The 17215-nt window shown below is 42.8% G+C and overlaps 1 protein-coding gene across 4 annotated transcripts in view; it reads left to right on the top strand.

The window, feature by feature from the left end:
• Positions 1 to 3381: 3381 nt before the first annotated feature.
• Positions 3382 to 17215, top strand: part of UPF3A (UPF3A regulator of nonsense mediated mRNA decay) — a 48825-nt gene continuing 34991 nt past the window's right edge. The window contains exons 1-2 of one of the 4 annotated variants that reach the window (XM_075852648.1): positions 3382 to 3736; positions 12446 to 12552. In XM_075852648.1, coding sequence (XP_075708763.1) covers positions 3590 to 3736; positions 12446 to 12552 — 254 coding nt within the window. In that variant the 5' untranslated portion in view covers positions 3382 to 3589. The remainder of the gene's footprint in view (positions 3737 to 12445; positions 12553 to 17215) is intronic. The other 3 variants (XM_075852646.1, XM_075852647.1, XM_075852649.1) reach the window with 3 other exon arrangements.

Consider the following 17215-nt stretch of genomic DNA (forward strand, 5'->3'; position numbering starts at 1 on the left):
ATTATTTAAAGCACCTGCTCACTCGCCTTCATCAGCGTTTCTGACCTGGCTGTGTCCATTTGTAAGTATGGCCTTTTTCGGTGTTTTTGCATAAATGTCCTTGTTTTTATCTGTTTTGTTTATTCTAGAGAAGCTTCAACCAAGAAAGCCTATGCAAAAGTTCAAAGGATCTTCATTGTGTGGTATTCTGAGAAGACTGTGGACAGTTCATATGCTCCACTTAACAGTATTCTACTGTTTCTTCAGGATGGCCTAAAAAGTCTAGACTGCTGCCATGTCCGCCTTCTTAGGCAGACATTTATTCCAGGACCCTTTAATTAAGAGGTTTCTTAAAGGTGCTGTTAGGTTGAGACCTACTGTTCTTAAGTCCATCCCTCAGTAGGACCTGTCTGGACCTGGTTTTGAGAGGACTCTGTTCTCCACCCTTTGAGCTTCTGGAGAAAGTTAACACCATAGGTTTCTATCCTTTAATGCTACCTTTCTGCTGGCCATAATTTCGGCTAAAAGAATAGTTTGGAACTGTTCTGAACTCTTTTTTTCAAGAGGGCTCTCCCTAATAAGGTTACTTCATACTAGATTCCCATTGTTGCGCTGCTGGTTAGTACGTAAGGGAATCGTTGGTTTTTAACGTTAACCTGTTTTTCCTTAGTAACAGCAGCATAAGGCTTCTCTCCCTAATTTATTAAGTTCCTAGGTTTTCTCCTTTATAATAGAAATATCATGGGAGTGGCTTCATTAGCCTTTATAGTTTATGGGAGGAATTTAATTAATAATTTCATTTAACCAGTTAAGGACCGGGCTATTTTGAGCCTTCAGGACCAGACACAGTTTAGCCCTTTTTAGCACGTGTTAGTTAAATGGCTATAACTTTTTTATTTGTTGGGCTAACAACGTGATTTTTGAGATGTTTTTTTTCGTAGACAATGCAGGTTTCTTTTATTATCGTTTTTATACACATCCTTTTTGCTATTTAAGAATACAAATTCTAAAAGTTTGAAAATAATAGTAAAACAGCTAAAATAGACCTTTTATTTGTGATCGTCATTGTCTACCGTAAATTTTAATATATTACATGTCTATATTAGGGTAATTGGGTCAGCGCTAGCGTTACAACAGTTCCACTGTAACTGGAGCTGCACAGCAGCCCCAGTAACAGGGGAAATCAGCCCTCTCATAGTGACGATTGTCTAATAGGGCTGTGCTGGGTCTAATAAGACCCAGCAGCAGTCTGTCAGTAACGGCATCCGGCGATCATGTGACCAATCACATGATCACCGGGAGGAATAGATACATCGGCGCTGCTGCTGTCTCTATTCCTATACACAGCATTCATTGAGCGCTGTGTAAAAAGACATCGGAGAAGACAGAAGCAGCGAAAGCTGCTTCTATCCTCTCCTCAGGGTCCCCGGCAGTTACTGACAGCCGGAGACCCGACATTCAGCTGCCCGATCGCTCGGGCAGAAAGTTAAAACCCGAGCCGTAAAAAGTCTATGGCTCGGGTTTTAAGGACCCTGACCGCTGGCCGTAAAAACACAACCAGCAGTCGGGAACCAGCTAATAAATTTACATCTGTCCCATCAGTTCACAGGGGCAGAAATATCCCATTGTTGTGCTGCAGTTAGGACTAAAGCTGGTAATACACATTAGGCTGGGTTCACACGACCACGTTACGTCTGTAATGGACGGAACGTATTTCAGCCGGAAGACCCGGACCGAACACAGTGCAGGGAGCCGGGCTCCTAGCATCACACTTATGTACGATGCTAGGAGTCCCTGCCTCTCCGTGGAACAACTGTCCCGTACTGAAAACATGATTACAGTACGGGACAGTTGTCCTGCAGCGAGGCAGGGACTCCTAGCATCATACATATGATGCTAGGAGCCCGGCTCTCTGCAGTGTGTTCGGTCCAGGACTTCCGGCCGAAATACGTTCCGTCCATTACGGACGTAATGTGCTTGTGTGAATCCAGCCTTAAATGTATGTTGACTGAACTCGCCGATTTCGGCAGAACCGGCTGCCATCTTATGTTTATGGCGGCGTCCCAAATCTCCCCCGATGGCAGGGGAGAGAAGGGTACGGCATATTGAATTTCAACATATCCGATCCTTTTGTTAGTTAGCTGATAAGCCACTGTCGGAGAAGTCTGGCAGCGGATTTTTCCCCACTCCCTATTGAAAACACATGCACTCTTGGCCGAGCGTGTGTGTCTGTGGAAGTCGCGAAGAGAAACACACAGATTTTGCTGTGGATTTCACCCTTAGGCCGGGTTCCCACGGGTCGGACACGCTGCGTAAAACCCACAGTACATTCCGTCCGAAAAATTGCACCACATTGTGGTGCGGTTTTTCGAACAGAATTTCTGCTTTGGAAGAAAGAGCTCATACTTACCCCCTACCTCCTTTGACGTCCGCTCCGGCCTCCTACGATGATGTTGCAGGCCATGTCACGAAACGTCATCCGAGGAGGCCGGACTGCAGGACTATTTTCTGGAGTTGCGATTATTGCGGCGTAATCGCTGCAGTTACGCTGGAAAAGTCGCAACACTTGGCTTTCTGTTGCAGGTTTTGCATTCCCATTGAATTCAATGGAGAAAAGCCGCAACAGAAAATCAACAAAAACACAACATAAATTGACCTGCTGCGGAATTAAATTCAGCACCGCAGGTTAATTTATTAACGTTTACGCTGTATTTTTTTTCTGCAGCGTGGGCATGAGATTTTTCAAATTTCATCCATACAGAAACTCGTTGCGGAAATTCTGCAGCATTTACACTACGTGGGAACCCGACCTTAGCATTGCAAAGTGTCCATATTCTGCAACATATAAGACATTCTGCAGTATAACCTAAAATCTGCATTGGTTTTCTCTGCTGCACGTCAATGGGGTTTAAAACAAAAAAACACATTCACTAAAAGGAAGACCTGCTGTGTTCTTAGGTAATGTAGCAGATGCCAGTTGGGGGAAATAAGGTAATAAAAATATATAAATTGACATGGAAATATAATAATACATTACATTTGTTTTACTAAAGTCACAGACAAAATGGTGGTTAGACACCCAAGTTTCCAAATTCGCAGCATGCCCTATACCTGACTGCATAGATTTTACTCACCACTTTAATGGGGGAAACAATGCAAAAACGAAAATGTGTGGCTCTTCGGTGGAAGTTTTCCTCAGACATTCATATGTGAACATATGCTAACACTTAGAGACTGGGGGGGGGGGGGGGGAGAGGACGACGACGGTTTTCCTCACCCTGTGGGCTGGCATGCACTTATACTATTATTGATGAATGATAAGGACAGGGGAACACACATGACAGAATATACTCTCCAATGAGAAGCCTTGGAAAAGTTGGAAAAATGGTTCGTTGAATAAAACATAGTCGGTGCGCGTTCACGACCTCAGAGTCGGAGACGCGCTGCACCCGCAGATCCTCATGCACTTGCGACGGTTACGCGTAGGGATTCGGGACTGAGCGCAGACGGTTGATTACCGGCGGCGGAGCTAAAGAAGAACGCGTATCCCGAAATAGCTCACGAACGGCTCTGATCAAAGAGGTCACAAGCTGGAGGCTACACTCTGGTCATGAGGAGCGACCGGGAGACGCCGCCGACCGTGCAGAGGGCGAACCGGCAGAACCGGAGCAGTGACAGTCAAAGCCGAGATGTGGGATTAAGCGGGACGGCGACCCTCCTGAAACACCGGGAAGAACGAAAGGCGAGTTTAAGCAAGGTGAAGACGTGCGGTTCCGTCATCATCACCCTCTGTATTATCTACTACTAGTGCCTGTGTGTATCTACTGAGCTGTTATGCAGGGGACCAGTCTGTGATTGGACAGTGACGTCACGTGACCTGTGCCTATCCTCAACCCTACCCCCTCCTTATGTCCAGCGCTCTGTGTGTGCTTTTATTCCGCTTGCACAGTGGGCACGGTGTCTATCCAGTTTATGATGCGGTTTATTGTTATACCACATCTGGCCCTTTAGAGGTCTTGTCTAAGCCTGGAACACGGCTATATGCAGTTATATAATGTATATCCTTATATAATGTACACATATTCCTCAATGCTTCACATTTATGGTGACAGGACAAATTGACAAATACCTGACGCAGTCTTGTACAATGAGACACAATAGGTTTCTGCTGGTGAGAGTTTCCATTCTAATAAGCAGTATTAAATACATGGCAGAAGTGCGGCCCTCTATGATACATGTCACTACTGTGGTACATTTGCTATAATATTAGAGAAAAACATATGACCGATGATAGACAGGCTTCAGAATGGAGATGTAAAAATATCTTCATTTTTTTTTACCAACCAGAAACATTTTTGTGGGATATGTGACGACTGATCTGTTGGGGTCCCTGCCGAGAACTGTGGTTCGCCGCGTCCCCTGTTCTTTATAGAACAGGGTATGGGGTGGAGGCTGCGCATATGCAGTGACCCTCCGTTCTCCTCTATGTGAGGTATGGAAACAGCAGAATGAGGTATTTGTATACATTTGTATATTTGGGTGGAGCTGACAGTATGTACCTCACACTGGAAACCTGCTCCAATGTAGAAACCATATTGTAACAGAGAATACAGGGAGCAGAAAGCTATTAGGTCGTGTTCACACAGTGAATGTTTCATGCGGTTTTTACATTTCAAATTCTGACAGCTGCCCATATGCATCCGGCAGTAAACTGCTGCTTTGTTATTCCCATCTCAGACATTTAAAGGAACCTATCATGTTAAAAATGCAGCCCAATCTGCGGGCAGCATGTTATACAGCAGGGGGAGCTGAGCAGATTGATATATATATATATTTTGTAGCAAAAGATTCAGTATAACTTGTATTTTATTCAATTAACCCTCTGCTCATTCTGAGCTTAGGAGTCCAGTGGGCGGTCCTTATCATTGATTGACAGCTATCTCTGTATTTACAATCATACAGAGAAGGCTGTCAATCACTGTGTAGGACCGCCTACTGGACTCCTAAGCTCAGAATGAGCAGAGGTTTAAATTAATAAATTACAAGTTATACTGAATCTTTTGCAATAAAAATATCAACCTTCTCACCTCCTCCTGCTCTATAACATGCTGCCCGCAGATTGGACTGCATTTTTAACGTGACAGGTTCCCTTTTATGGCCTATTCACAGGATAGGCCATAAATGTCTGATAGATCCGGGTCCCACCTCTGGGACACACACCTATCTCTAGCATGGGGCCCCCTGAGCTCCGTCTTACATTCTGACGCTATGCTGTTTTGGTAGTGCCTGAGTTACGGAAACATCATTTCTCGCTGTGCTATGCTGTTTCTATAACTGTTCACTAATCACCTCAATCAGTATATTTACTTGATCACCATATACATGAATATACCATATTCATGACCACCGTATAGCTCTTCACTAGCCATATGTGCAAAACTCAGACCTTTTGGACTGGTTGCCTGACTCCATATAGCATGACTGGCAGGATGTGAGGCAGCACCATGGACAGCAGCTCATGCATTAGCTGAAAGCTCTTTTCACCACCTCTTCTATCTGTTCAGATCAGTTTAGAATTATAGCAATTGTCACATGCAAAAAAACAAAACAGTACAGACTTTATTAGACTATTAGGGTATGTTCACATGGCTTATTTTCATGCATATTTCGGAGCGTAAAACTCTAGTATTACACCCTGAAATACACTTGAAATACGCCTGCAAAAAGCTTACCATTGATTTCAGTAGGAAATACGCTGTGTAGTCCACATGAGGCATATTTTTATGCTGCTGAATTAAAAAACGCCTCATAAAAATACGCTTCGTAAAATAGAAGTGACATGTCACTTCTTGTAACGTTGTGCAAGCTGAAAATATGGTTTAAAATACGCTTCAAAAACGCTTGCAAAAATCAAACTCGCTTTAAAAATTAACTCCAAAAACGCTTGGATTCAGAGGCTGTTATCTCTTTAGCCGCTTAACGACCGCCCACTGTCTTTTGACGGCAGACGGTGTAGGTGCTTAGTCTACAGAGACGTCTTTTGGCGTCGCTGTAGATCAGGCTGATGAGCGCTCGTGTGTGTGCTCATCCTCTAAGCAGGAGCTGTAACTAACAGCTCCTGATCCTAGAGAAGCCTCCTGAATACAGCTGGGGTCGGTAGACATTCGGACCCCAGCTGTTTAACCCTTTGATCGCCGCGGTCTGCTACCGCGGCAAGATCAAAGGGAACTCCCCTCTTTGATCGCATCACTGGAAACCCGGTGACATGATCACAGAGCAAGTAATCCCGGACCCCAGGGCTGTCTGTTCAGTTTGCCCTCTGTTCGGGCACACTATGTGCTGCCCTAGCAGCAGCCTGTGTTAAAGTGACACAGTATGATGTATTATCACACAGGAGTATGCTAAAATATTACAAGTAAAAAATAAAGTTATAAATAAAGTTATCCCTTAATGGGATTTTAAATAAATAAATACATTTAAAAAAAAGTCATTACTTTGCATAAAATATATTTTATTGCCCCTACACTAAATAAAAACAAAAATCGACACATATTAGGTATTTAAACGACCGTAATAACCTGAAGAATTAATCGAACAGGTTATTTAGCATGAAACGTGAACGGGATAAAAAATAAACAAGAAAAACGATTCCAAGAATCGCTTTTTCCTATATTCACGCAAACTGTGAAAAAAAATAATACAATTTCTCCCGCATAAAACAAGGCCTCATACGGCCACGTCATTGAAAAAATAAAAAAGTTATAGCTGCTGAAATGCAGAGAGGTAAAAACTGAAAAATGTAGCAGGTCATTAAGACCTTTTCAGGCCCGGTCATTAAGGGGTTAAAATTAGACCCGTATTTTTCTGCCTCAAACATATGCCATGTGAACATGCTTTTTAAGGCTGGGTTCACACGACCTATTTTCAGACGTAAACGAGGCGTATTATGCCTCGTTTTACGTCTGAAAATAGGGCTACAATACGTCGGCAAACATCTGCCCATTCATTTGAATGGGTTTGCCGACGTACTGTGCAGACAACATGTCATTTACGCGTCGTCGTTTGACAGTTGTCAAACGACGACGCGTAAAAATACAGCCTGGTCAAAAGAAGTGCAGGGCACTTTTATACATTATATGCAGGACACTTCTTTCAGACGTAATTTGAGCCGTTCTTCATTGAACTCAATGAAGCACAGCTCAAGATTTACGGCTGTCAGAGAAGCCTCGCAAAATGCGAGGACGAGCTTTTACGTCTGAAACGAGGCAGCTGTTTTCTCCTAAAAACAGTCTGTCTTTTCAGACGTAAAAGCCTGCTACCGTGTGCACATACCCTAACTGGTTGACGACGCTTGACGTCTATGCTCGCTATGAGCAATTGGATGTTGCCGCATCATGGCGAGCATACACGTCATGCTGATCGCGCAGGCAAAGCAAGTGTACCCGCGTGATCAGAAGCAGGGCAACAACTGTAATACACAGCCACAGCCCCACTCTAACGGCGAAGATCAGAGAAACCTCTGATCTAGGCCATTAACCCCCTCGAATGCTGTGATCAAAGATGATCGTGGCTTTTAAATGGAAAATGAGAAGGGGGCACACCCCTTAGATCGCATCACATAATGATATATGACAGTACATTAAAGTTGAAAAAATGTCAAATTAAAAGATCCCCCTTTGGCCTCATGCACAGGACCGTGCCCGTAATTACGGCCCGTAATTACGGGCACGGCTGGCCATGGGCAGCCGGCAGTTTTTACGGGCCGTGCTCCCATTATAAGGCCCCATGCACACGAACGTAAAAACGCCCGTAATTACGGGCCCATAGACTTCTATTGGCCACGGGTACCTTCCCGTTTGCTTACGGGAAGGTGCCCGTGCCGTTAAAAAATATAGTAAACTAAAGAGACCCTAGTAGTTGGCAGGTATATGAATGAATCCAAAAACTAGTTTGTTGAAAAATATAGAACATGTCTTATTTTTTTATTTTACCGGCCGTGCTACTATACTTTATAATGGGAGCACGGCCCGTAAAAACGTCCGTCTGCCCGTGGCCGGCCGCGCCCATAATCATGGGTTGTAATTACGGGCACGGTAGCACGGCCCGTAAAATAAAAAAATAGGACATGTTCTATATTTTTCAACGGCACAGGCACCTTCCCGTAAGAAAACGGGAAGGTACCCATGGCCAATAGAAGTCTATGGGCCCGTAATTACGGGCCATAATTACGGGCGTTTTTTGCGTTCGTGTGTATGGGGCCTTAGGCTTCATGCACACGTCAGTATTCTGGTCAGTATTTTGCTTCAGTATTTGGAAGCCAAAACCAGAAGTGGATCCAAAACACGGAAGAGGTGCAAATCTTTCTATTATAGGTTTTCCCTGTTTATGCTCCACTACTGGTTTTGGCTTCTAAATACTGAAGAAAACTACTGACCAGAATACTGACATGTGCATGAGGCCTGAGGAATTTTAAAAAAGTAATGTTAAAAGAAATCAGTAAAAAAAATACAGACAAATGCACATTTGTTTTTACCATAAATAAACTTTATTAAATATAAGTCCCAAAACATAAAATAATAGACACATATTTGGTATCATCACAACTGGCACAACAAATTCATAGCGTCATTTATAATGATTGGTGTATGCGATAAAAAAGAATAAATGAAAACTGCAGCAGAACTTCTTTTTCTGCCTTTTTACAAAAACAATATGTATATAAATGAAATGATAATGAAAAACAAAGTTTTATACAGCAAAAGTATGTCGAACAATAAAATAAAAGTTATAAACGCAGAGATTCAAAGAGGAAGAAATAAAATAAATTGTTCTGCCCTCAAGGCCAAAATTGGCCCTGGCCTTAAGGGTTTAATATGCATATTATTTTGTTTTACTTTTGACCTTTTGCCGCATTTTTTACTGTGCGGCCGAAAACTGCATAGAAAAAACACATGCGTTTTTACCACAATTTCCTGTGATTTTGCAAATTGTGGCAAATACAAATGCATTTTTTTGGGTGCGATTTTGGATCGACTGCCAAAAACACAGCAAAACCACACCGTGTGAATACACCCTAAAAGTCAAAATACATCTGCATTGTATACATGGGAATACATAAATACCTCATCTTTGAATTTACACATACATCTGTATATTATACAAAGAAAAAGGTAATATAAATATAAGGCCCCCGAAAATCCACGGGAGAATTGCGGCCCCATTCATTTCTATGGGCCCATGCACACGACCGTGGTTTCCATGGTCCGTGCATGGCCCAGGAGCCCGCACCGCAGAAAGAACAGACATGTCTTATTACGGCCGTGTTCTGCGGTCCAGGCTCATAGCAAATAATGGCCGCGGCCATGTGCACGGCCCGCAATTTGCGGGCGGCTTGCGGGTGACACAACGCCCCCGGCCGACCCGAAAATCACGGCCGTGCACATGGCTACGGTCGTGTGCACGAGGCCTAAGGCTGCTGTGAGCATTTGATTAAGACAAAAAAGATAAAAGGTCTAAAAAGTCACAGAATGTATTGGACTTTTTTTTATTATTATTTATACAAATGAACCCTTTAGTGGCCAGCCCATTTTGGGCCTTGGTTGGGGGCAGTTTTTATACTGATGACTTATCGACAGAATAGGTCATCAGTATATGATCTATGGGGGTCCGACACCTGGACCCCACGCCGTTCAGCTGTGCCAGCTGCCTCCGGAGGCTATGCATGGGTCGTTGCCGGAAGCAGATGGCTCCGGTCACTGTAAAGCGGCTGGGCTGGGCTACTGCAGCTCTCATACCAATTATGTGTAGCTTTTTTAATTGTATTGAAATTTTTTTCAAAATAAAGCATCTTGTAAAGGGAAAAAGTGGGTTTTTTGTTTTTTTTTACTTGGGATTTTTCATTTATTTGTTAGTAAATTTATTAAACTATTTTTTACTTTTTTTTTATTCCCACAATGGGATTTTACTATGCGATCATTTGATCGCTTTTATAATACACTGTAATACTTCTGTAATGCAGTGTATTATGCCTATCGGTGTAAAACTTGGCATGGCCTAAAAGACTTGCACTGAATGCAGACCTTGGAGGCCTTTGTTAGGCCCTGGCTGCCATGGAACAGTTCGGCACTCCACGATCACGTTGCTGTGGTGCCGATGGGGTGACAGAGGAAGCACCCTCCCTCTAAAACCACTTATATGCCACGGTTGCTATTGACGGTGGCATTTAAGGGTTAAACTGGCCGGGTCAAAGGTAACTTCAATCCTGCCCGTTAGAGCAAGAGCCCGACTGTGCAGGACTTATATCACAGTGCTGCCTTTTTATACCTCTGTGGCGTAAGTATCCTTAATGACTGCTGGGAAAGGCGATACCTTTATTTTACTGCATGTATTTTGGGCTAAAAAGATTTTTTTGTAATTGTCTTTTATAAAAAAAAAATCCTAACCGTTTTCGTTCTGCAGCCTCCATACATTCCAATACATAGCAGGCTGCAGAATGCCAATCACCGCGGAATCCATCAGATGGCTCGATTTCCAGCGGCTTCTGTGATCCCCTGAACACTTATCTCAGCTGAATTATTATCTAGCCGTCAGACTAGACTGACGGATTTCACAGTGATCGGCATTCTGCAGCCGGATATGTATTGGAATACATGCAGGCAGCAGAACGAAAACGGTTCAGAATATTATTGTGTTTACAAAAAACAATTATAAAAACTATTTTTAGCTCAAAACACATGCAATAAATTAAAAATAACGTTTTGCCCATAAGGTCTCCATAGTTTTTCAGTAAACCACCTTATTGTATTTGTACATAAGTGAATGTAAACAATGCTTATACTCTACACAATGATATTATTTTAAAGCTCAAAAATAATTGACACTTTTTAGACTTAGTAATTTCTACATATTGAAATTATTAATAAGTGAGGCATGGGCAACATGAAGCTATATGAGCAATGAAGAAAGTCTATAAACTAAGCTAACTAATATCACAAGATATTTTCTGCTATGCAGACTCCTGTATTCATTCGAATTTTAGGAGAAAAATGAAAAAACTGACGTACAGCCAGAAGTCGCAGAACTATTTTATTCCAGACACTACTAGTATTATTACTATAGTAAGGAAATCAGTAGACCAGATGTATAAAGGCTAAAGCAGACTATGGCCGGATTCACACGAGCGTATTTTCCTCCCGAAAATACTGGCGTAAATACGGGTCCTTGGTCACACGTATTCGACCCGTATTGCACCAGTATTTACGGACCCATGCCCGTAAATACGGGTCCGGTGTCACCAGTATTCCACCCGTATTTACGGGCACGTTTTCGCTGCAAAATTACACTGCACTAATCGGCAGCCCCTTCTCTCTATCAGTGCAGGATAAAGAGAAGGAGCAGCCCTTTCCGTAGTAAAAGTAAAAGAAATTCATACTTACCGGCCGTTGTCTTGGTGACACGTCCCTCTTTCGACATCCAACCCGACCTCCCTGGATGACACGGCAGTCCATGTGACCGCTGCAGCCTGTGATTGGCCTGTGATTGGTTGCAGCGGTCACATGAGCTGAAACGTCATCCCGGGAGGCCGGACTGGAGGAAGAAGCAGGGAGTTCTGGGTAAGTATGAACTTCTATTTTTTTACACGTTGATCTATATTGTGATCGGTAGTCACTGTCCAGGGTGCTGAAAGAGTTACTGCCGATCGTTTAACTCTTTCAGCACCCTGGACAGTGACTATCCCCTGACGTCGCCTAGCAACGCTCCTGTAATTACGGGTGCACACACGTAGCCACCTGTAATTACGGGAGCCCCATAGACTTTTATGGGCCTGCCCGTGCCGTAATTACGGCCTGAAATAGGACATGTTCTATATTTTTCAACGGAACTGGCACCTTCCCGTAAGAATACGGGGAGGTACCCGTGGCCAATAGAAGTCTATGGGCCCGTAATTACGGGCCGTGATTACGGGCGTTTTTACGTTCGTGTGCATGGGGCCTTAATCAGAGGCTTTGCCCATAGCAATCAGATTAATGGGAAAAATCTATTAATACTGGCGCACCATGTGAGCGGCGACTTTGATTATAGCACATTCGAATGTGGCGAAAAAAGGGAGCAGAGGCTTCAGAAATAAGACTTTCGACCCAAACACATTATGTATTCACGCCATATATTACATACATTGATAAATCTGCCCCACGATGTGTTTTGCACAGGCTCTAAATGCAGACAGTAATCCAATCTCTACTATTTGCCTGCACTAGATTTCATACACGAGACCCCAACAACTCACATAACCTGCATTCCTTTTTTATCTTTGTGATCAACAACAACTTTTAACAGCAACAAAATATATGAATGGTCTCAGAAATGACGGGTTAAAGAAGACTTTTTTCTTTTTAGTGCACCATTGCGTTTGTCTTGTTATTTTACCTACAGAGTGCTAGAGTTTACTGTGTGATGTCTCTTGCAGGTGGTAATACGTCGTCTTCCACCAAGCATAAGTAAAGAGCAACTGGAGGAGCAGCTACATCCCTTACCAGCATACGACTATTTTGAATTTTGCACGGCTGATCCCAGGTACAAATAGCATGGAAATCATTTTTTTTTTCAAATTCGTTTATTTTTCCGTTTTCTAAAACACAAATAAGATGGTGCAGACATAAGCAGCACTGACATCGGCCCACAGGCCAGTATATGTAGGTACAGTAAGTGCAAAAAAACCAAACAACAACATACAGCTGAAATCGATATTGAAGAAAACATTTTATCCAGCAGCCATGCATAATGACCCGTATGAGAACAGGATAGAGATAGAGAGAAGCGAAAGAGAAGAGGGAGCGTGGAAATAATTTAAGATGCAGTTATAATTCAAATATATTCAGTTGGGATTTTTTTGTTTGCTTCTTATTATTATATGGTTGTATACTCATGTGCTGATTGGCATAGGTAGTGTGCCACGTGGCCAAAAATCATACACGTATTACCATGAATTACCATACATTTTTTTATGTGTTTTTTCTCAGGAAATCAATTTAAAAATATGTTTTTATTACTGTACGCCCAAAAACTTCATTGGAAAACAGTAACCCCTTGCACAGTTTCAGCCGCGCAGCACATTATTGATGCACATGAGCTGACACCCTAAAGGTTTACCGTATTTTTTGGACTATAAGACGCACCTGACTATAAGACGCACCCAGGTTTTAGACAATAGAAAATAGGAAAAAATTTAATATTTTTACAAAGAAAAAACTATTGGTTAAAAAAAATAATTTGTTCAGTTTCACCACATTCTGAGAGCCATAACTTAGATTTTTCCATAATTTGAGCGGTGTGAGGGCTTATTTTTTGCGCGACGACCTGTAGTTTTTATTAGCACCATATTTTTGGTACATACGATTTTTTTATCACTTTTTATTTCATTCTTTTTAGCGCTATGGTGAGCAAAAGACAACGATTCTGAGGTTTTAAATTTATATTTTTTACACCGTCCACTGTGTGAGTCAAATAATGCTATATTGTAATAGTTTTGGACTTTTAGGGACGCAGCTATACCAATGTTTTTATTATTTATTTATTTTTACATTGTGCTTTGGCAAGAATGGGAAAAGGTTTTTTTTTTTTTACTTTTACATTTTTTTTTACACTCCTGTAAATGTATCTAACTTTTTTTCTACACATTTTATTTGTTCCCCTAGGGGACTTGAACCAGCGATCATTAGATCGCTGGTACAATACACTGCAATACATGGATGAGTTACGGAAACAGCTGCGCTACGCTGTTTCCGTAACTCCCATAGTAGTGAATGGCAGTTACAGAAGCAGCGTAGCATGCTATGCTGTTTCCGTAACTACTATTCAGTTCTATAGGAGTTACGGAAACTGCATAGCTCAGCGAGTTACGCTGTTTCCGTAACTCGACCATGTAACCAGGAAGTGGCCGGAAGACAGTGGAGCCGGGTAAGATAGAACGGGGTTTAGGGGGCCCCCGTTCTAGAGATAGATGCGGGTCCCAGAGATGGGACCCGCATCTATCTGACATTTATGACATATCCTGTGGATATGTCATAAATGTCCTTCATGGGAAAACCACTATAAATGCCGCGCTCACTATTGACCTCAACATTTAACTAGTTAAACGGTCAGGAACAGCGCCATCACTGTTCCTGGCCGTAAGAGCAGCGTGTCAGAAGCTGACACCTGCAGTGTATGGAGTGAGCTCAGCGCGTGAGCCCGCTCCATACATCATCCCATCCCCGCTCCATGATGTGCCAGCACATCACATGTCGGGAAGGGGTTAAGTAAGGAGCAGTAAGGGGGCCCGGCGCTGCCGGGTCCCTTGACTGCCAACTATAAAACGCAAGGACTTTTTAGCAAGATTTATTCATTATTTATAGTCAGAAAAATACGGTATATGGCTTAGAGCTCGAAAATATGCCTAGAAAGTACTTTATGATTAGAATACCGGATTGCCAATTCCCTGTTTGCTGACTGTTACGTCTACGCTTTTACATTTGTTATACTTATTTAACAAAACTTAAGTGGACACTACTTTTTAGAACAACTTATGCTAATCTAATAGTATACCTGATATATATCAACTTTGCAATTTACTTACTGTTCAAATTTAGTTGTTGTATCCATGAAAATTCTGCCAAAGTTACTGCCACTATGTGTCTCCCTTCCTGTAATTTGCTCTCCACCCCCTGTTGTCAAGAAAAATCCTTCCCTAATTAGGGCTTATTCAGAAGAACGTGTAATACGTCCGTGCAACGCGCGTGTTTTTCACGCGCGTCGCACGGAACTATGGTAGTCTATGGGGCACTGCAGACTGTCAGTGATTTTTGCGCAGCGTGAGTCCGCTGCGTAAAACTCACGACAGGTCCTATATTTCTGCGTTTTTCGCGCATCACGCACCCATTGAAGTCAATGGGTGCGTGAAAATCACGCGCACCACACGGAAGCACTTCCGTGGGATGCGCGTTATTCGCGCATCAGCAGTCAAATGTATGTTTGGAAACAGAAAAGCACCACGTGCTTTTCTGTTTACAAACATCCAAACAGAGTGTCATAATGATGGCGGCTGCGTGAAAATCACGCAGCCGCACATCCTATGTGATGACACACGGAGCTGTTAAGTGCCTTTTGCGCACGCAAAACGAAACATTTTTTGAGTGCGCAAAACGCACACGCTCGTGTAAATCCGCCCTTACAGACAAGAGAAGACTACAGAAAGTGGAGGGTGTGTCTCTTCACTGCCTGCCAATAGAAGTTTATATAGAGGGACGAAGGAAGAGGAGGTTGAGAGGAGAAGCAGAGAGAGAGAGAGAGACAGAGGAGACACAAAAGCTGCTTATATAAGTCAATGAAGAGGGGAGGGTGGCAGGAGAAGAGAAAGAGACACAAACACCCTGCTCATAGAAGTCTATGGAGAGGGGGGTTAGCAGGAGGAGGGAGCAGAGTGAGAGAGACAGACACACAGAGGTCTATGGAGAGGGGAGCGGAGAGCAAGAGCAAAGTGAGAGAGAGGAGAAATACATGTGCTGCAGCTGCTGGTAAGTGTTATATGTCTCCCTAGTGCTGGAATCTCAGCTACACTGCTCATTACTGCTGTATAATCTCCCCCATGCTGCTGCACCTTCGATATATACAGTGAAGGAAATAAGTATTTGATCCCTTGCTGATTTTGTAAGTTTGCCCACTGTCAAAAACATGAACAGTCTAGAATTTTTAGGCTAGGTTAATTTTACCAGTGAGAGATAGATTATATAAAAAAAACAAAACAGAAAATCACATTGTCACAATTATATATATTTATTTGCATTGCGCACAGAGAAATAAGTATTTGATCCCTTTGGCAAACAAGACTTAATACTTGGTGGCAAAACCCTTGTTGGCAAGCACAGCAGTCAGACGTTTTTTGTAGTTGATGATGAGGTTTGCACACATGTTAGATGGAATTTTGGCCCACTCCTCTTTGCAGATCATCTGTAAATCATTAAGATTTCGAGGCTGTCGCTTGGCAACTCGAATCTTCAGCTCCCTCCATAAGTTTTCGATGGGATTAAGGTCTGGAGACTGGCTAGGCCACTCCATGACCTTAATGTGCTTCTTTTTGAGCCACTCCTTTGTTGCCTTGGCTGTATGTTTCGGGTCATTGTCGTGCTGGAAGACCCAGCCACGAGCCATTTTTAATGTCCTGGTGGAGGGAAAGGGGTTGTCACTCAGGATTTGACGGTACATGGCTCCATCCATTCTACCATTGATGCGGTGAAGTAGTTCTGTGCCCTTAGCAGAGAAACACCCCCAAAACATAATGTTTCCACCTCCATGCTTGACAATGGGGACGGTGTTCTTTGGGTCATAGGCAGCATTTCTCTTCCTCCAAACACGGCGAGTTGAGTTAATGCCAAAGAACTCAATTTTAGTCTCATCTGACCACAGCACCTTCTCCCAATCAGAATCATCCAGATGTTCATTTGCAAACTTCAGACGGGCCTGTACATGTGCCTTCTTGAGCAGGGGGACCTTGCGGGCACTGCAGGATTTTAATCCATTACGGCGTAATGTGTTACCAATGGTTTTCTTGGTGACTGTGGTCCCAGCTGCCTTGAGATCATTAACAATTTCCCCCCGTGTAGTTTTTGGCTGAGCTCTCACCTTCCTCAGGATCAAGGATACCCCACGAGGTGAGATTTTGCATGGAGCCCCAGATCGATGTCGATTGACAGTCATTTTGTATGTCTTCCATTTTCTTACTATTGCACCAACAGTTGTCTCCTTCTCACCCAGCGTCTTACTTATGGTTTTGTAGCCCATTCCAGCCTTGTGCAGGTCTATGATCTTGTCCCTGACATCCTTAGAAAGCTCTTTGGTCTTGCCCATGTTGTAGAGGTTAGAGTCAGACTGATTAATGGAGTCTGTGGACAGGAGTCTTTTATACAGGTGACCATGTAAGACAGCTGTCTTTAATGCAGGCACCAAGTTGATTTGGAGCGTGTAACTGGTCTGGAGGAGGCTGAACTCTTAATGGTTGGTAGGGGATCAAATACTTATTTCTCTGTGCACAATGCAAATAAATATATATAATTTTGACAATGTGATTTTCTGTTTTTTTAAAAATATAATCTATCTCTCACTGGTAAAATTAACCTAGCCTAAAAATTCTAGACTGTTCATGTCTTTGACAGTGGGCAAACTTACAAAATCAGCAAGGGATCAAATACTTATTTCCTTCACT

The sequence above is a fragment of the Rhinoderma darwinii genome, chromosome 2, assembly GCF_050947455.1.
Source record: "Rhinoderma darwinii isolate aRhiDar2 chromosome 2, aRhiDar2.hap1, whole genome shotgun sequence".
NCBI classification, from domain to species: domain Eukaryota; kingdom Metazoa; phylum Chordata; class Amphibia; order Anura; family Rhinodermatidae; genus Rhinoderma; species Rhinoderma darwinii.